Here is a 20,740-nt window from a genome sequence, read left to right as displayed (position 1 = left end):
AGCAAGTTCATGATACTGAAATTAACATATATTTTCTACTTTCAACATAGTATCTACTGTCTATTCCTGATCTCAGAAATTACAAGCTGATATATAAACTAATTTTCCAAGACATAAGGCTACAAATATCAAACATTATATATAAGAGGGCTGAGCTTACTAATAATAGCAGCTACCATTTATATATCACTTTAAGGTTTAGTAAGTGTTCTACAAATATGATTTCACTTCATATTCACAATGAACCTGGGAAGTAGGTGTTCTTATCACCTTTATTTTACAGATGAGGAACCTAAGGCAGATAGAGGTTAATGACTTCTCCAGGGTCACAGATGAGTGTCTAAAGTCAAATCTGAACTCAGGTCTTCCTCATTCCAGATCTAGTGCACCATAAAATTACACCATTAGCTGCCTCATATGATTATTAAAAAGTACCTTCCAGCTCTAAACTTATGAACCTAAGAATGCTTTCATATCCTCAAAGTAGTAGCTAAACTTAATATACCTCTTTCAATTTGGTAAGTAGTTCTTCCACATGTTTCTGTAGATGTTCATTTGATGTTTTCAAGCCATTCACCTGCTCCTCCATCCTAGAAACCTACATGAACCAAATTTGTAAAGTTAAGAGAGTGTCCCAAAATTTCAATTACCTCAATTGTATGATTATAATGTCTAGTAAAAAAATCAAGTATTCTCACACACAGAGGTTTGCAAAGAAAAGTAGTACTATAACACGGATAGCTTTCTATTTTTTAAATGAAATACTGAGTAACACTATGAAAAAAATCAGTTGGGAAATTTAAAAGAAATCTTTAATTGGTTTCTGATTTCATGAAAAGAATACTAATAATATCCTCAATTTTTGATACTTACACTATTAGAATGTTTTTTGCTTTAAGACTTAACAAATACCTCATGTAATTTGCACACATAATTTTAAAATTGAAAAGATTTGACCACACATCCACATAAAAATAATATTTCATTCTACTAACTTACCTCTTCTTTTTTGTTTTCAAGATTACATTTTAGTTCCAGGATTTCATTTCCTTTTTCTCTACCAACAGCCAGGAGTTCATCAGTTTTGGTTTTTAGTTCTGTATTCAGCCATGTGTTTTGACTATGTAGTAATTCCTTTTCTTGTTCCAATCGTTTCTCTCGATACTATGGAAATCACAGGAAATAGTTTTATAGAGCGCAAAAAAAAAAGTTTTATAAGGGACATAACTAGAGTTAGTATAGAACTAAAGAATACCAGCTATATTTTCACTTGCGTCAAGTCGCAGGAGCTTCTTGCGGGCTGTAATTTGAATAAAAATTTTGCTTCACTGAAAATTAACTGAATGGACGTGTATAATGGGCATAAAGGAACACTTTAAAATGTCACAGATCAGATTATAATTACAATTTTCTGCCAAAGTCTTTCTTACAGACTTTATCTTTTAAAGTCCTATACACCTTGGTTCAAACCAATCTTTCCAACCTCATTATAAATTTCTTTTCTTCCTACATTTTACAATCCACACAAATAAGTCGCTCTGTTCTTCATAAGAGGCATCCCATCTCTCATTTCCATGTCTTTGCTAGAGCCATATCTCATGCCTGGAATGCACACTCTCATTGCCTTTGCCTCAGAAATTGCTTCTCTTCCTTTCCTTATTCTCTCAACTACTTACCTTGGTTTTGTACTTTCCCGAGATGCACACACTGACAATGAGGTTGATGCACGCATTGCCAGAGCGAGCTCAGTGTTTGGGAGGCTCTGAAGAAAGGTTTGGGACAGAAGAGGTATTAGACTAACTACCAAATTCAAGGTCTACAGAACCGTTGGGCTGACCTCATTGCTATATGCTTGTGAAACGTGGACAGTCTACCAGTGCCATGCCAGGAAACTGAATTGCTTCCATTTGAATTGTCTCAGGAAGATTCTGAGGATCACCTGGCAGGATAAGGTATCAGACACTTAAGTCCTTGCTCGAGCTGAATTGCCAAGTATTCAAACTATGCTTCAGAAAGTGCAACTCCAATGGGCTGGCCATACTGTTCAAATGCAAAATGTACGTTTGCCAAAAAAAAACTATTTTATGAGAACTTGCACGGGGCAGGCTATCACATGGTGGCCAGAAGAAACAATACAAGAACACTCTCAAGGTCTCTCTCAAGAACTTTGGATCTGACTGTCCAACCTGGGAGACACTGGCACAGGATCGCTTAGCATGGCGTGCCCACATAAGAAAAGGTGCTGTGTTCTTTGAGCAGAGCAGAACTGAGATAGCACGAATGCAGGATGAGCAAATTTGGGCTATCCACCCCAAATATTCATACGGACTATCTGTTCCCAACCTGTGGTAGAGCATTCCGAGCTTGTATTGGTCCAATCAGGTAACAGTTGGACACACTGAAATTTCAAATTTCACTTTACAATGGTGATGTCATTTTGGAACTCTTTGAAGACGAAGGACAACAACCGACTACTAGTACCCTCCAACACAATATACCTACTGTTTACATTTACTCTGCATGAGCTTATTTATGTACTTATTTCCACAAATAGAAGATAAGCTGCTTAAGGGTAGGAAGTGCTTCATTCTTCGTATTTGTATCATAAACATACAACACAGTACGTGACAAAAAATAGCTCCTGAATAATGGTTTAATTGATTCACTTCATTTTACTCATTTCAGTGTTAACCAGAAACATGGAATCCTGCTTCCACTATTGATTCAAGAGGCAAAACCTCAGTTTTCATTGTGCATAAGCATAGCCCCAGAGTTTCAGAAACAAAAAAAATTGAATCTCATAAAAGTTTTCACTATGCTTATATTGTTTTCAATTACAGCAGACAGACAAAGCAATGATTCTGGTTTTAGAACTCTCATAAAGGAGACAGATTCTGGCACATTAACCAAAGGAAAGAGAAACAAAAGTTATACATAGACAAACTTAGGGAAATTACATTTCTAAGCTAGACTGGTGAGATTTACACTTTAAGGCTACCTCTGAAGAGTTTACAATGGACTATGAGAGAGGAAGTTTTTATGTTAAAAGATAACTAGAAAGCTAGAGCTCGGTTATGAATTTCTCAATAAACAAAGAGAGAATTCAGGAAAGTGTCTTAAATTCCATTTACCCCATCTGTTTGCTTATCTTAGATAAAAAACAAAATCTAAATTAAATTTAACAGATCATGACTAAGGTCCTTGCCAGCTATGCAACAGTAAAAGTGGCAGCTCTGGATCTCTAATATTAAAGACTAGAAAGACTAAAAACTTTTATGACAACAATAATAAAAAAAAGTACAACTGACTGTATGAGATTTATTTTTCAAAAGTTTTAACCACTAATCATAATTTGTATATGCTAAGTACCTTAACAGAAACATCAGATGCTTGAAGTTCATCTAGTTTTAACTGTAGCTCTCCTTTTGATGTGTTGCTTTCCTTGAGTTTTTCATTTAGGCGTTTAACATCCTCTAGAAAAGCCAGAACAGGATATGAAAATTATTAAAAATGCTGCAGAGTATAAACTGCTATGTCTTACTCATAATTGTATGTCCCTTAAAACTGTAGCTTTCATGTAATAGACAACCAATAAATATATTGAATATACAATAAAATCGAAATGCAGTAAATAAAAAATATGCCACTTAGCTTGCCAGAACAGGCATCTAGCTCTTCAATTCAATTATTCCATGCTTAATTGTTCTATATATCTGACCTCCACCTATAATACATCTATTCGCCAATATTTAGGAATACAATAGGAAATGAACAACAACAAAAAAAGGAAAATTCAAACGTACTCTTTACCATTGTTTGCACCTCTTTCAAATACCCTTAGCAAGATTCTAACAAGAGGCTAGCCAGCAGTTCCCCTTGGAAAATTATGCTCTGGGCTCCAGTCAGCATTAGATCCATCTATTTTGTTTTATAACTTCTCTCATTTTAAAAGTAATTATTATTAAAATGAGCCCAATGAATACATAAATTAATAAGATTAATATCTTTCAAAGAGTATATAAGCAACCCTCCCATTATAAGACTAGAAATAATACAATATTCACATCCTTATTGCAGTCTAAAATATTAAATGAAAAAAACTGAAAGGAGTATAAAGATTTTCTCTTTAAATCTTATAAAGTAATTTATTTTAGTTACTTAATAAAATGCAAAATTTTAGAACATATTCTTCATACCAGTTAAATATTCAAGTTCTTGTGAACGTCTCTCACTGGTTCTGACCAAATCTCTTTTCTCAGCTTCCAATTCCTCTTTTGCTCTTGTAAGCTGACTCTATCAATTAAAATAAGAATGTAAAGCAAAAATAATGTAACCTAAGTAAATTAATTAGATAAGTAAAATTACTGTACTTATCAATCCACAGGAATTAGGCATATGAAATGTTAAGCTAAAGTCTACAACATACAAAATACAACTTAATATTGTCTGGTTTAAATCAGCTATAGCATAACTATAGGTATCTTTCTTTTCAACACAATTCACTTTTTCATACTGCTTATTTGAAGGAAGAATTCTGAATTTTAAACAAATCTAGGGAAGTTATGCTCTGTGCTCCAGTTAGCATTAGATCTTTCTTGCTTAACAATTTCTTATTTTAAAAGTAATTATTTTTAAAATGAGCCCAATGAATACATAAATTAATTAGGATTAAAATTTTTCAAAGAGTTTTATTTTTATTTTTGGAAGTGACAAGGTTTTATCATTATGGTGGTCAAGAAATCCATTATTATAACTAATAGAGGGTTCTTTTCAACTATATTCAATGGAAATATTTTTATTGGCTTCTCTAACCTTCTGAAAACATTTTCTCTTGTGAAATAATTTGTTGTCAATATAAACTTAATTGTTTTATTTTTTACCTGTTTTAGCCAAGAAGCAAAAAAAAGTACACAACAGTAGCAACCACACTTACACAGTTACTAAATTGAAATGGGAACCACAAATATTTTGCAAAACTTTTTCATGCACATGAACAATGATTATTTTACCTGAATAGCAACATGTCGATCTTGAGCAGTTTCCAGTTCTTTATTCTTCTCAGTCACTGACTTCCACTGTCCATCTGAACATAAAGATTATTAAAAACTAAATATTTATCCAATCACTTAAGTACAGAAATGATCATAGAACTTTAGATCTGGAAGGGACCTTACAGAACATGGAATCTGATTCTTTCATTTTACAGCTGAGGAAACTGAAGTCCCAACAGGATCTGACATGACTGAAGATATAAACAAATTGGTTCAATAGTTTCCTAATTTTTCAAATAGAGCCATCTCCTGTCTAATCAAAATGTACTTGTTAGTTTGGACCAGACCAGCAATTTCATTAGCAAAGCAAAATTATAATGAAGAACACCCAATACCAATGTAGACAGGCACCTGCTCTAAACCTTATACAGCCTTAAGAAAGTTGCTGGGCTACGGGGAAGTTTAGTCAACATGACCAATTAGTAGTAAAATGTAGCACCTGAACTCAGATTATCCTAACTTCAGCACTAATCTTGTATCTATTCTGTGCTTGTTGACTCAACAAAATGTATGCCACATACAGAAGTGTTTGTAATGGTTGTATCTGTAAACAAATTAAGAAACCTGTCATAAAGTGACTGTAAAAACTATTTTAAAATTAAGAATATAGACACAGAAAAAAAGAGAAATAATTTTTAATTCATGGATTATTATTATTTTTAAGGGCTATAATCATGCCTGCAGAACAGGCATAAAGTTATCGAAGTAGTGATGAAATTAAATAATGAATGAGATTAGCCCATAAATAAATGTTAGAAAGGACCTTAGAGGCTTTTGGGGAGGGCAGGTAATATTGATACAAAGAGAATGAATGAATAAAAAAAAAAATCAATTTAGTAGGTGCCAATTACTATACAAAGTACTGGAGACAAACATAAAACCAAAACAATCCTTGGTCTTCAAAGAACCTTACATTCGAATGAAACTACACATATAGCAGAGAAAAGCACATAAAGTTTCTTCCTCACTGAGATAATGAGTACAAAAAGAGAGAAATTCGCTTTTCCAGAGGCTATGGAAGTGCTAATTTAATTATCATTCTCAAAACTCTAAGCAGAAAGAGGGCAAGGAAGGGGGTTCTTGTGTATTGGCAGGGAAAAAGAGATGAAAGAAGCATGATTTCAGGCAGGTGGTTGGGATTAATCTTGAGAGTGCTGGTTGGACAGCCAGGCAAAAATCATATTGTGTTTGTTAGGATCATATGAGACAGTTATGTTTATAATACGTAATAATAAAACATGGTATAAATGTAAGCTATTATTTTTATTACTTGAGGCAAAAACTCCAGAGTACACAGCAATGATCTTGTCCACTCTTAATTTACCATACTAAGAAGAATTAAAGAATAGTCTTTAACATACATTGCCATTTTCCTTATTGTTACCATGTAGGCATATCTCCTACACAGTTCTAGTGTCCCAGTAGTCCTCCTCCAGGGTTGAAGAGATAACACAGAAGCAAATAAACTGAATCTGACAATACTTCATTTGAAATTCTTTTCTCCAATGTCTGGGAAGATTAATGAGAATGGGTCCACTGGTCCTATTTCCTAAGTTTACTGCTGTTCTGGTATTATAGGCCTCTGAAGTAGTAAACATCTTCCTATAATATTTAACATTTATTCATTTTGTTGGAAAGTTATTTGTTGTATTCCTTTTGTTTATTTAATAATAATAGCTAGTATTTCTAGAGCTCTTTAAGCTTTTCAAGTGCTTTACATAGTATCTCATTTGACCCTCACAATAACCCTTGATAATACTTAACATTTACTGATTTTGTTTTAAAGTTAAAATAAGCCCAAAAACTTAATTTTGATAACTGATAAAATTCCAGAAAGTATCAGGGAAGGCATGGTAACATATTCAAGGGAGAGAAGGAAGGATGGATTGCTTATTAATGAGTAATGCCATATTAGCCTCAAATTCTCTTTTGACAGAATTATTAGACTAGTAATTAAGGAAACTGCCATACACATAACATCTAGATCTCAAAAAGAGACTTGATTAAGTCTTTCAGGGTATCCTTGTGTACAAAATGGAGAAATGTAAACTGAATGATGACTAAACTAGATGAATTCAAAACTGGTCCCCAAAACTAGTCAATGGACTAATGGATCAAGGCCAACTTAGAGAGAAATCTCCTATGGAGTGCCACAGCATCCTGTCCTTGGCCCCATTCTGGTGAATATGTTATCAGTGACTCAGATGAAGGCGTAAATTTTGTAGACACAAACTTCACAGGGACAGATATATATTATGTTAGGTTACATAATTAGAGGCTAAAAACAAATCATTCAACAAACTAGAAAGATGAACTTTACCTAAGACTTAATAAATATAACTAAGCTTATACGGTTACTCTGAGCATCCACAAAGTTCACTGTCATGCCTCTGTGCCTTTGCTGACTCCTTAAAGCCAGAAGGTCCTCCTTCCCACCTCTTCTTTACCCAATGCTATAGACATTCTTTAAAGGCTATTTCTCAAATAAAGTGTTCCCTGATCCCACAAGCTGATAACACCCTTCTCCCTATATAGGGCTCTTGGTAACTCTGTAATCATCAACCTTGTAACACTACATATTATATCAATCTTCACTGGTGCTGCTCTATAAGATTCTAAGTTTCCCGAACAAAGGGGCAATGTCTTACATAAATTTTTTCCTTTTCTACTATACTGCTTGTTGAATATGTGCTTACTATGTGTGCTGCTATAATTTCAATGTTTTTAGTCATACTCATAAAAGAGATCTTGGAGGTCATCTAGTTCAATCTTTACCCAAAATGTGAGTCCCAACTAGAACTACAATAGCTGGTTATTTAGTCTCTACCTTAAAACTTCTAATGATGTAAAATCTACAGCCTCCAGAGGCAAATCATTTGATTTGTGAACAGGTGTTTCTTGTGTAACCTCAAAAATTAATCGATTAAGAAGTCAGATTTTTATCATAACAATAAATGAGTTTTCTAATCTTACAAGTAAATGTCAAGAACAAAGCTGACAATTCTTTCATGCACTTATACTTGTAACATGACAAAAAAGAATTATTAATTAGTAAAGCTGTACATAGTAAAATCAATAGTTTTTCATTACGGAACACAATACAAAGAATTAAATGGCTTTTTCTGTGATAATAAGATTTAAAATTCATACATTACTTTTCACTTTCACCATGATTTCACGTAGAAGATCACTAATTTTTTTGTTCACCTGACGTATCACTATTTGACATACAGTATGGTCCAAAACAGCACATTTTGTAACTCAGCTTTTTCTATTTTTATTTTGTTTTTGTTGTTTTTCCCTTCCAAAGATAAACAAAATAGGCTGGAAATCAGTTAGAAGAGACAAACTAGATTAAAAAGTAAATGACTATAACACATACATAATTAAGAAACTTTTATGCATATTCTCAGGAGTGTTAAAAGACTTCAACATACCTCTAAATCTTCTTACACATAAAATCATGCCACTTAAAAATACTTACTAAGTTTTTCCAGTTCTTGACGCAAGGTTTGGCATTCTCGGCTTTCATTTACAAGTCTCTCTTGACATTGGGATAGCCGCTTCTCTACCTCAAAGTACTGTTGTTCTGGGGGAAAAAATCGCAATGTCACAATTTGTTTATGTTTTTGTTCATGTAAATGTAAAAATATAACATATTTTAACAGTAAATTAATTTTCTGAGTCTTTGAAGGGGCAAAACTAATGGAGAGTAGAGAATCTGAGTAAATGTGAATAAAATCAGAGAGCTGGGAGCAGTTAGTTGACTTACATCACTTGAGAGATGAAGAAATGAGGTCCAATGAATTTAAGGGAGTTACCCAATGTTATACAACTGGCTGGCATCACAGCCAGGAACTGAACACTCAAGTCAAACTTCTAGTCCAATACTCTCTCAACTACCCCCAGATAATTTACATTTTAAGTCTTTTAAAAGGTCCTTTTAATGTCTTTAAAGTGTACTACTTTAAAAAGTGTACTACATAGCAAATTCAAGAAGAAATGAATCCTTGAGACCCACATACTGACTTACAAAACCACAGATAACATTATTGATATAGTTTAGTTTTACTTTTGTTAAAAATTTCTCAATTACATTTTAATCTGCTTTAGAACAGTAGTCTGACACCTCTGCATTATAGCATTAGCCACTGATGCTTCATCTTGGTGTGGAGTTGATTCTGGAAACCTGAGAGCTATGCCAATGGAGATCGGCACACAGTAGGTGCTTATATACTTTGTAGAATAAAGTCTTCAAAGACAGGCTTGAAAGCATATTATGTCATCTGAAGTCCAAGCTAGCAGCTGGCACAGTGCTCTGCACAAAGTAAGTATTTAAAGAATATTGAACTGATTCATTAATGAAGCACTGATCAACTTTAAGGGATCAAAGGTTTCTTGCAGAGATGGTGTTCAACCTGAATGTTGAAGGAAACTAGGTATTTCAAGGGAGAAGAGAGTGTCTTGCAGTAATAGGGAAAGGCACTAAACTGAAGATCCCTGACATAATCTTGGAGCTTTTGTTTAGCGAGCAAGTGACACATAGCTGTGTTTAAAGAACATTTGGCATTTATGTGGATAGACTGGAGAAGAAAAATACTTGTGGAGTGGTGGTGGTGGGAACTGAAGGGAGAGAGAATTAAGAAGCTACTGCAATATTCCAGAGGACAGGTAATGAAGGCCTCACCTGGGCAGAGGCAGTATGAGTCGAAAAGAAATCTAGGGATGAGTATGGGTTATAAAGACTGACCCAGTAAAAACAGCCCCTTTATGTACAACCCTACAAAACGGGAATGCAAGAACTAGGTGGCAAAATGGTTTAAGACACAGATTCTTAACCTAGGGTCTACAGACTGCCAGAGTGAACAGATTTCAGGGGGTAGGTTGTGAATTTAGATGGGGGAAAAAACAAAATTCCACATCTTTACTTTGACTAATCTTTAACTGAATTCATCATTTAAAAAAAATTACGAAAGGGGACCATAATACAAAAACGGTTAAGCACTTCTGGTTTAGATGAATTGCTAATCCAAACCAACAAGGGAAGGTTTTAATTCTATTTTTCTAGATCTAAGCCATTTTGCATTACACTATTCCAAGTAAACTCTCTCTTCATCTCAAAATCTCTGGATCACATTCGTGATTCCTTTCCCCCACTCTCTGATAATGACGTGGCCCTTCTCCTTGCTAAAGTCCCTATCTCTACATACATGATCCCTTCATGGAGGAAGGGATCCTGTCTTCTCCAGGAGATAGCAACCTTGTTTAATATAATCTTCTGCTTCTACCTATCTAGAGGTAATTTCCCTACTGCTTTTAGACACGTCCAAGTGTCCCACATCCTGAAAATAACCTACCATCCCTTAACCCACTGCCCTATATCTCCTCTCCCCTTCTCAGCCAAACTCCCAGAAAAAGTTATCAGTAATTCTCTTATTCCTCAACCCTTTGTAATCTGGCTTCTGTTCTGGCCTTATTACTCAAGTCAAACTGCTTATTCCAAAATTGCGAATGGTCCCTTCATTGTCAAGTCTGATGATGAGTCCTCCTCCGTTTTGACCTGCTTCATTTCACACTGTCGATCACCCTTCTCTTCCTGGATACTCTCTCCTCTTTGGGTTTTTGTGACACTGTTCTCTTCTGGTTCTCCTCTTAACTGTTTGACTTCTCCCTGTCTGTGGCCTTTTTTGGTTCATCATCCATTTCACTTCCCCTAAACCTATCACCCAAGGTTGTTCTCTGCCCTCCCTTGATGACCACTTCCAGAACTACAAATCTACCCCCAGGATCTCTCATGAATTTCAGTGCAGGATCACCAAATGCCTAAGGAAAAGTTCAAACTAGATGTCTCCCATCGACATCTCAAACTCAGTATTTCCCTTCGAACTCTTCCAATATTCTCTGATCTATTGAAGACACAACCATCTTTCCAGTCCTCCCACATTTGTAATCTTGGTACCGTCCCAGACTCCCAAACCTCTCACTACATATCCAATCAGCTGCAGTCTTGCCATTTCTATCTCCACATTTTTCACATCTGACCTTTCTCTCCACTACCTTACTTCAGATCTTCATGTCTTTCCTCACTGGTCTCCATGCCTGAAGTCTCTCTCCCCTGCTGCCCAAATGATGTTCCTTAAGTACATTCTGACCACAGCCCGCTCCTACATAACCTACTCCAGAGCTCCTTGACTGCCTCCAGAACAGAAGGGAAGCTCTGGCTTAGCTTGTACAGCTCTCTACATTCTATCCCCAATTTCTCCTTCCAGGTTCAGTGGATCTGACTCCCGCTTCTCGCACTGGGACATTCAGCCTCAGGCCTTCAGGCCACAACACTCTCTGTCCCAGGCACTGGTGACATTCCTATGCCTGGAATTACTTAAAGAATCCCTTTCTTCTTCCCAGACACAAATCAAGTGTCACTTTCTACATGAAACCTTTCTGGATTCCTCCAGCTGCTGGCATCCTTCTTTACTAAACCACTTGGTACTTAATTCTCTTTATACTGTTTTCTAGGCGTCCTTTATTTTTACGCTTCCGGAGCTTAAAGCTGCACTGAGACCTGTCTTACGCGTCTCCCCTAAGTGGGACCTCAGTTCCGATCGGTTCCTTCTTTGTATGACGTCCTCATGGTCTGGCCCACAGACGCTTTATTGACTGAGCAGAGAATTCTCTCAATCCCCGGTAAGGTGTGATGTAAGACCGAAACGAGTCAAAGGACTTCAAACCCGGGCTCTGCTGCGCGCTTTGTAGGGCGGAGGGCCAGGCCGCAGTTTTGCACACATGTAAAATGCACGCGTGGGCCTTAAGTTTGACTGATTTCAAGTGTAAACAGCCAAGGAAATCATCTCCCAGAGGCGCGGGCCGGGAGGGGGCGGGTCCTCGAACCACGCTGGGCGCCGAGCGAGGATGCGCGCATCGGGCCCGGGTGGAGAAGGCCTTTCCCGGACGCTAAGTCCGGCGGCTCCCCACGCCAGGCCCGGGGAGGGGGGGGGGGAGGCGCTTCTCGAGCGGGGGTCGCACCAAGGGGGGGCCCACTCACCGCTCTCCACCTTGAACTTCTCGTGCCGCCCCTTCAGGCAGTCGATCTCACTCTGCTGGTCCGCCAGGAATTTCTCCAATTTGGCCTGGACGGGCTTGGGCAGTTTGGTCAGCTCCTGACGCTCCAGCACCTGCTGCAGCACCGCCGCCATGTTGCCAATGTCCAGATCTCCAGGCCGGGGAGCTGGGAAGGGGGCCGAGGGCAAGGACAGGGCGGCCGGGGCCGGGGCCGGGGCCTGCGCCGGCGCCGAATCCTCCCGTGCTGCGCTTACGCGCGCACCCGATTCCCTGAGGCTAGTTCGGCGGGACCCTAAGAAGCCAAGAGACAGGCTGGAGAGGAATCCTCAACTCCCCGCCCCGGGGATGCGCGCGCACGCCCCACCCCACCCCCTTCTCCTGCGTGGCTGCTGCTCCGACCGACTCTCTCGAGCACCCTGGGAAACCGAGTCCAGAGGCCGGCTCAGATTCCTGGATGCGCGCGCAACCTTCCTCCCTCCCCCCCCCCCCCCCCCCCCCGCTTCCTTCACAGCATGCGCGCAGAACGCCGGGAAATGTAGTAGTCTTCTCCCTTCCACTTCTCTTCCTCTTCCTTCACCTCAACTACCCCTCCAACTTCAGCACGGTCCTGAAACTCAATCCCTTTCTCCTTCCTCCCTCTCTCTTCTCAACTACCTCCTAGATCCCCGCGCCCTCCAGTGTGTGAAAACGGTCGGTGAGGCGGGCCGGGGCTGAGTGAGGCGGTGCTACTTACTAGTCAACCCCCGTCCCGCCCCAAGGAGCCGGGAGCCCTTTTCACTGAGGCTTCGGGACGTCATGGGTCGTCGTCTTCGGGTGCTCCTAGACTGAGAGCCACTAGAGGGCATCAGTACCGGAGGGGCGGAGCGGGGCGGAGCGGGCTGGTGCCCCTACCGCCACACTCTCTATGGCGGTCCGGAAGGGGACGGGAGGGGCAGGGGGCGGTCGCCTTCCTATGGCAGGAGGGAAGATTGGGGGTGAAGGGTGGGGCTCCGTTTTCCTAAGTCAGTTAGAAGGCACAGGCGACGCGCGTCATCCGCTTGCGCTGCTCTCCCCTCCCCCTTCTCGCAAAGGATGCTGGAGGCCGGAGGCCAGGGGGCGGGGTCTTCCGTCTGTACACGCGACCCCAGGCGGCCACGAAGGAAGCTGGGGGCTGCTGAGGCGGTAGCTGCCGCCCCCGCGTCGCCGCCTTCTCGCACGTGAGTCAGCCCGTGGTGGGGCTGAGGCGGGAACCTGGGCTCGAGAGAGAAGGGGGGGCTCCCGGAGTCGGGCGAGGGCCTGCCATCTGCTCCGGCCACGGGGCGGAGTGGGGGCGAGGGCGGACGTCTAGGCCGCCTCCTATTTTATGCAGATAAAGAAAGCGAGGCCCTGGGGGTGAAGGGGCCTTGGTTGGGCCCGGCTGGACGCACCGCCTAACAGTGGAACCCTTGAGGGCGAGCGCTCTGGCGCCCTGGCTTGGATTAAGTGATTGATGGATACTGAGGTTGTGACATATCAAAATGCCTTTGGAGCCAGGGGGAACCTTGAGGAACATTCGGTCCCACTCCGTTGTATCAAACCATGTTGGACCGTGAAATGAATGACCCGGAAGATGAAGTCATTTGCCCGAGGTCCGAGGCGGTTTTGGTTGTTCTGGGGGCACGTGCTGTTCGTATTCAGTTCAGCCTATGTCCGGCCCGAACTAAGGTTGGAGGAAACTTTAGTTAGGAGGTAATGGGCCTTGCCTTCAGGAGGCTTACAGTTTAGGAGGATGAGATCCATACACAAAAGCTCCTAAAACACAGATTTCTTAAAGCGTAACACTCTGCCAAGATTTGGGGGTCACTTTTTGTGTACCCCACGCCCTTGCACGTGGCTGCCTCTTCTGGAGTGCTTTACCTCCTCACCTTTTCCTCTTAGGTTCCCTGGTTCCAAGACCAATTGCACGAGACTTTTCCTTGACATCTTCCACCCTCCTTCCACCCTCTCCCCTCCAGTTCCTTCTGAGATTATTACTACCCATCATTCCTGTACTTATGCCTTGTATGTAGCACCTACTTTCCCCTGTGATCTCTCACTTTAGAATTGTGAACTCCTTGAGGTTTTTACTTTTCTGTGTATCCTCAGAACTCGACCCAGTGCCTGGTACAGATGGAGTAAATGCTTAATGAATATTTATTGACTGGCTGGAATGCATCCTAAAGAAATGTTATGTGAAGGGAAAGGTCATTTCTGACTTGGGGCATGAAGTAATGCTCTCCACATTATCCTTTGTATGTTTTGGGTTTTTTGTACCTTCTTGTTTACATGTTGTTTCTCTAAATAGATTGCGAACTCCTTGGGGCAGGGACTGTTTTTTGCTTTTCTTTGTATCCCCTTCACCTAGCACAGCGCCTGGCACATAAGAGGACTAAAATGACATCACTATGCTAGAGTCAAGCTTCAGTGTGTCTGACTGTGGCTGATCAGATCAATAGGAACCACAGGTCAGGCACAAATAGTCCATATGAATATTTGGGGTGCATTCTCCAGATTTGTGTATCCTGTGTTTCTTTTGAGTTATTTTAATTCTGCTTTGTTTCTGGAGCACAGCACCTTTTCTGATGTGGACATGCCATGTTGGCGGTCCTGTGCCAATGTCTCCCATGTCACCCAATCCATTCCAAAGTTCTTGAGAGACTTTGAGAGTATCCTTGTATCTTCTTCTGACCACCATGTGAATGCTTGCCCTGTTTTGAGTTCTCCATAAAATAGTCTTTTTTGGCAAAAGTACATTTTGCATCCAAACAACGCAGCCAGCGCATCTGAGTTGAGCTCTCTGAAGTAGAGCTTGAATGCTTGGTAATTTAGCTCAGACCTCAGTGTCTGGTATCTTATCCTGCTGAGTGATCTTCAGAATCTTCCTAAGACATTCAGTTTCCTGGAATGGGACTGGCATACTGACCAGGTTTCACAAGCATACAACGAGGTCAGCACAATGGCTCTGTAGAGCTTCAGTTAGGTAGTCAGCCTAATACCCCTTAGGAGCTTCATAAATGCTTGTTTGCAGACTGAATGAATGGTGACATGAATTGGATTTTAAAGAATACGTAGGAATTCTGGAGGAACTGGAGGAGAAAAAATATTCAAGGAGTAAGCAGCCTGAGCAAAGGTAAGGAGGCAAAAAAGAATAGGGGGTACTTGATATTATTACACCTTCCTCCCCTCCTCTGGGATCCAGTAACACTTGTTTCCTTGCTGATTTTTGCACATAGGTCAATCTTTCTCTGACCTTGACATTTTCATCAACTGCTCCCCATTCTTGAATTTTTTTCTCTCATCTGTCTCCTGGCCCCTTTCAAGGCCCAGATAAAATTTCACTCTAAGAATTTGTTTCTGATCACTTCTAATGCTAGTGCCTTACTTCTGATTATCTCCAATTTATCCTCATTTGTGTTTTTGGTACAGTTGCTTACATGTTGTCTCCCTGGGTAGACTGGCAGCTCCTTGTGGAGGGACTGTTTTTTTGCATATCTTTACATTCCCAGCACTTACCTTTCAATAAATGCTTGTTGACTTGTAATTTGGAAACAAGTAGACCACTTTCATTGTAGCATAGATTACTTGTAGGAGAGTGAAGTAATGCCCTACACAGATGGTGGAAACCTAAAGAACTTAAATTTTAATTAATAAGTACTAGGGAGCCCCTGAAGATTTTTGAACAAATGGATTTTTTTCAGAAGAATTTTGATCAGATACGTGTGTAAGAACAGTTCTGGCTACAGTAGAAAAATGAATTGGAGGGAAAGGAATGGAATCAGTAGGATTTAGTAACATTGAATTTGAGAGTAGTGAGAGAGGAAAGTGTCAGAGATAATGCTAGATTTTTCACCTGAGTGGATAGACAAAAGTCATGGACATCAGTGCCTCCAGCGAAGAGTTGGACATGAAAGTTTCTAAGGAAAACCTGGTTTCTGTTAACTTGAGGAGTGGAAGGAGTTTTGGTTGAATAATTTGAGGATGTATTGAAGTTTGAGCATAGTCTGAGTATTTCAAAGGACATGGTAGTCAAAAGGGTTTAGAGGATGGGAGGAGATGAACTTGAATAGGCCTTATATAATTCGAATATAGAGGAAGATTCACTGACAGAGGCAGAAAATTAGAACTTCAAGTTCACTTTTGCTCTGTTAGCTGGCACTATTAGACTTCTGCACCAGAAAACCAGGAGGGATTTATATGATCTAGCCAATTCTATGTCCTTTTGCTATTTTGAAAGTAATTTTCAAACTTAGTATTGAAGAAACGCAATACATTTTGACTGTTCTATAAACCCACCTCAACTGTACACAAAGATGGTCAAAGCTTTGATTTTGCTACCACCCACAAATGTTCTATGTTCGTAAACTCTAAAATCCCTTTATCTGATCACAATTTATTGTCATTCAGCTTCTCCTAGTTGCAACTCCAATCCCTGTACTAGCCACACTGTGCTCCTTACCCTATCTTGACCACTTGGTCAACCAGTTCAGCTCTATACCATCTTCTTGAATTCCTTGCCCCATCATCATCTTGTAGATCTTTGCCCTGCCAAACTTCAGCCTTGGGTCACTTCCACCATCTGTTTGCCTTTATTCCACTGCTGAAGGAAGATGGAGAAAATCATAGAACTGATCTGACTGGGTCCCTTACAAATTTGTGACATAACTTCAACTAGACCCTCTGTGTTTCAAGGCAGTCTTCTTACACCTCATTAATTACATCAGTTTTTCCACTCAGTATAACTTGCTCTTCCATACCTTTTCATCCTTCCTCAATCCTCTCCTGACTCTGACTCCTCCCTCCACCCTCTCAGCTGAGAACCTGGCCTCATATTACTGAACAAACAAACAAAAAATATTACTGAACAAACAGACTGTTTCCTGAGAGCTCTCTTTTCCCATTTCCTCATCACATATCAGCCAGGTGCCTTCTCCCACTATCTCCTCCTTCCCCTCTGTCTCATAATATGAAGTGTGTCCTTCTTGCTAACACAAGCCCCTCTACCTGCACAAGTCATCTCATTCCATACTATTGGCTCCTGCAGATTTCTCCCTGTGACTCCCAATTTCTCACTTATCTTCAGCCTCCCTGTCTGTTGATTGCTTCCTTTTTGCCTAAAGATATGTCTTCTCTGTTCAGCAGTGGATAGAGCAATGGACCTGAAGTCAGGAAGATCTGAGTGCAGATTCAGCCTCAGAGAGTTACTAGCTATGTGCATGATGTCCAGAAGAACCGAATGTTCTATTAGGCTGCATTAAGAGAGGCTTTGCTTTCAGGAATGAGAAGTGATAGTTCTTCTGGTACTTCCCCCTGGCATATTGTATCTGGAGTTTACTTTGGGGCATCAATAAGAAGGATATTGATAAGGGGAGAAAGAATGAAGTTTGTAACTTTTGATGACTCCAGCTTTCATTCAGTAAGTATTTTCATTGTCTTCTACATGCCACTCTGTCCAACTAAGCTTAGCCTTGTTAGTGTTCCTTATGTATAACATTACTTCCCAGAATGTGTTCCCTCCTTCCCTCTGCCTCTTAGAATTCCTTCAGATCTCAGGTCAGACATTGCCTGTTCCTATATCACACTTCTGCTGATCTCACCCATTTGTTATTCTCTCCAGCCTCCTCCTCCCCATTACCTTGTATTATTTTGTAGGTACTTAGAATGTGTGCATGTAAATTCCTTCAGGTGAGGAGCAGTTTTTTGTTTTCATAGTCGTTTAATAAATTATTGATGTTGGTTTGCAGGGTACTATACTAAGTGCTAGAATAATAAAAGCAAAAGTGAAACAGGCCCTAATCTCAAGAAGTTTGGAATCTTTTGGAGACATTACTTCTCTCTGAAACAATAGGCCCATCTTTTTTTAATACTAGTGTTCCTCCATATTGTTATTTTATTTGTTGTTCTATGATAATTTCTATTTGTTCTGTCTTTTCTCATTTATAGAACTTTTTAAAGATCTGAGACACTGAAGGTAGTATTGATACTCTTTGAATAATGGGAAGAAGCTACATAGTAGAAGAAGCTGTTGGACAATACCTTTTAAATTTCAACAACCAAGAAAAGGCATTTATCTCTGGTCTTTTGATAGGACAGGTATGTATGTCTTATGTATGGGTATTTTAGTCTCAGATTCATTAATATAACTTAGCTTTTGGGGTTAAAAGTGTGATATAACATATTGAACACCCAGGGTCTTAATTAGCACTTACTTTAGGCAAAATCATCCCTTTGCACTCCCTTTATTGTACCATCGTTTCCTCATCCTTCCACTTGTACATTTCCTCTCTTCCCACTCCTGTTTTAAGGGACAGTTTCTGTTTAAGTGAAAAAATAGTTTTGTAGATGTTCTTTTATCATGTTAGTTTATAGGAAGCAAGTGGAATAGTTCATTAATTGCTTCTAAAGCCTGTCCTGTCCTTCTTTCTATGTATTTTTCTCCCTCATTTTTAGTATTTACTGATGTTATCTTCACTTTCATTGTCTCCTGTTTATCTTTTATCCTTGCTTCTTAACTCCTCAAATTTTTATTCTGCCCTTTGTGAAAAAATTTTTTCTTATACTTGAATATGATGGAAAGATCGCTGGACTTGGGAGCCAGGAAAGACCTGGCCTTGAATTTCAGTTATGGTATTGACTACCTTGGTCATTCTGGGAAAATCATTTGTCTTCTCTGAGCTTCAGTTTCCCCATCTGTAAAATGAGGATTATGCTATTTAAACTGTCTGCTTTGTAGAACTACCACAAAGAAAGTGCTTTAAAACATCAAAGGACTATATAAATATGAACTGTTTATCCTCCTTTCATTTCTTTCACCAGAGATTGGGATGGAATTAGGGAGCAAGGAAAGAGACATAGAGGATGATATCCAGTTTCATGTGGATCTTTGAGAAAAACAGGAAAAAACAGGTTGAACCTAGACACTTTATTACTTTAGAAGATAATCCTTTTCTAATGTTTTCCTATGAAGTAGAACAAATAAACACATTTTCCATACACTTTAAAATATTTTTTGTTTGTTTTAACTCAATTTTACTGCTTCCCCAAAGCATTTCTTATATTGCTCACCCTTACTACTTCCCTTTGAAGAACCATGGATCTTTAATATATTAGAAGTTAGAAATAATAGCAAAGCTACAATTTTTTTAAACAGACAAAAGCTTATGGTCCATATTTTTCCATATCTATTTGTTATTTAGATGAATCAGAAGGACTGTGGAACTGGATGTCTGTTGCAGTACCTTATGTATATATCTATTGAATTTATTCTGTATGTACTCGAATGATCAACTCGCTGGGCATTTAATTTTTTTGTTTAATACTTAAAATTATATTCTTTGAAATTTAGCAGTGTTGTTTATTTTTAGCCTGTTTTATAAGATGTGTTTTGTTCAGAATTTCCCTTTTCTCTCTTGTAAATCTTGGCAAAGACCAAGGGTCTGAGTAGATGTATACTCTTGTTTCTCTCTCATGACCCTGGCCTTCTCTTCATATTATTATCTTCTTTATGTGTTTTGCTTGGGTCCAAAATTTGTCACTGTTATACTCTTCCTTACTGAAATTTACCTGTCCTGAATCTTCTTGACTTTTTTTCCCCTCCAAAGTGATAAGTAGCCATTCTGTACTAAAGAGAAGAGGCTTCTCAACCAAGACTTTATTCTCTCTATACCTCCTGGCCCAAGAATTTGAACAATTTAACAGTTAATCAATTTTAACACAAAACAGTTTTGCTTCTTATTTGAAAACCATTGATTTAGCCAATTCTTGGTTATTGAAGGTTTTAATAATACCAGCACTAACCTTGTGATTAAGACAGTTCAAATTCAAATCTAATTTTTCTGTTAGGTATAGTAAGAAGTTTGTTGAGGTAGGTCAAGATTTTGTTTACACTGAAATTTTTGGATTAAATAGGTTTAAATTATCAATGCAGTTTTTATCAATTCATCACTAAACACCATTGATATTTGGTTGTAATGCCATCATCATGATGTATTATTTAGAGGCTAAGTCCCTCAAAAAATGTGTTATAAAGAAAATATAGCAAGTAGGAAAGCTATGTCAAAAACTTTAGCAATTACAGCTGTCCAAAAGTGGAATAGTGTACCTTGGCATGTGGTGGATTTCCCCTCACTGGACTTTTGCCATAAAACTGAATGATAACGCTCCCAACAAGCAGGAGGGGGCATTTAGGTGAAGCATGGGTTGGACTGTATGGCTTCTAAACTCCTTTCAAACTCTGAGAATCTGAGTTCAGTAGCTGAAAAACTTGTAGATTGTTGTCTTTTAAAATTCTTTTTTATTATTATTATTGTTAAAAGAACATGGAAAAGACCAGAAAAAAATATAATTTTTAAAAGTTTTTTTTAAAAAAGCATATATTATATTTGGCATAGTACTTGTAACACTGCCTTGCTTTTATGTCACTTTCTAAACTTTATGCTCTCTTCTTTTCCTTATGCTGCTTACTTTACATTCTGTTGGTTTATAGGATCATGATCATTTAGAAATGGCCATCATACAAGACCACCTGGGTTTCATCCATTTTATTATTTATTGTTTATTAATTTTCCATTACATTTACATAATTTGTTCTGCCATTCCTTGGTTGAATGTTTTTTTTCCTTTGCTATAATCAGAAG

The 20,740-nt window shown here is 39.1% G+C and overlaps 2 protein-coding genes across 8 annotated transcripts in view; one reads left to right on the top strand and one right to left on the bottom strand.

The window, feature by feature from the left end:
- The window catches only part of TPR (translocated promoter region, nuclear basket protein), a 66,576-nt gene extending 53,390 nt beyond the window's left edge, over positions 1–13,186 (bottom strand). For 2 of the 3 annotated variants that reach the window (XM_072648368.1, XM_072648369.1), the window contains exons 1-8: positions 12,844–13,168; positions 12,094–12,402; positions 8,536–8,640; positions 5,010–5,083; positions 4,197–4,293; positions 3,370–3,473; positions 1,000–1,164; positions 506–598 (exon numbers count right to left, since the gene is read on the bottom strand). In XM_072648368.1, coding sequence (XP_072504469.1) covers positions 506–598; positions 1,000–1,164; positions 3,370–3,473; positions 4,197–4,293; positions 5,010–5,083; positions 8,536–8,640; positions 12,094–12,402; positions 12,844–12,955 — 1,059 coding nt within the window. In that variant the 5' untranslated portion in view covers positions 12,956–13,168. Of the gene's footprint in view, positions 1–505; positions 599–999; positions 1,165–3,369; positions 3,474–4,196; positions 4,294–5,009; positions 5,084–8,535; positions 8,641–12,093; positions 12,403–12,843 lie in introns of all 3 variants that reach the window. The other variant, XM_072648370.1, reaches the window with a different exon arrangement.
- ODR4 (odr-4 GPCR localization factor homolog) overlaps positions 13,165–20,740 on the top strand; it is a 55,256-nt gene continuing 47,680 nt past the window's right edge. Inside the window, exons 1-4 of one of the 5 annotated variants that reach the window (XM_072648375.1) lie at positions 13,183–13,306; positions 15,136–15,237; positions 17,244–17,520; positions 18,048–18,197. In XM_072648375.1, coding sequence (XP_072504476.1) covers positions 18,099–18,197 — 99 coding nt within the window. In that variant the 5' untranslated portion in view covers positions 13,183–13,306; positions 15,136–15,237; positions 17,244–17,520; positions 18,048–18,098. Of the gene's footprint in view, positions 13,307–15,135; positions 15,238–17,243; positions 17,521–18,047; positions 18,198–18,920; positions 19,011–20,740 lie in introns of all 5 variants that reach the window. The other 4 variants (XM_072648377.1, XM_072648376.1, XM_072648378.1 and 1 more) reach the window with 4 other exon arrangements.

Source organism: Notamacropus eugenii, chromosome 2 (genome assembly GCF_028372415.1).
Source record: "Notamacropus eugenii isolate mMacEug1 chromosome 2, mMacEug1.pri_v2, whole genome shotgun sequence".
Classification (NCBI taxonomy): Eukaryota; Metazoa; Chordata; class Mammalia; order Diprotodontia; family Macropodidae; genus Notamacropus; species Notamacropus eugenii.
This window is presented reverse-complemented; position numbering and strand designations above follow the sequence as displayed.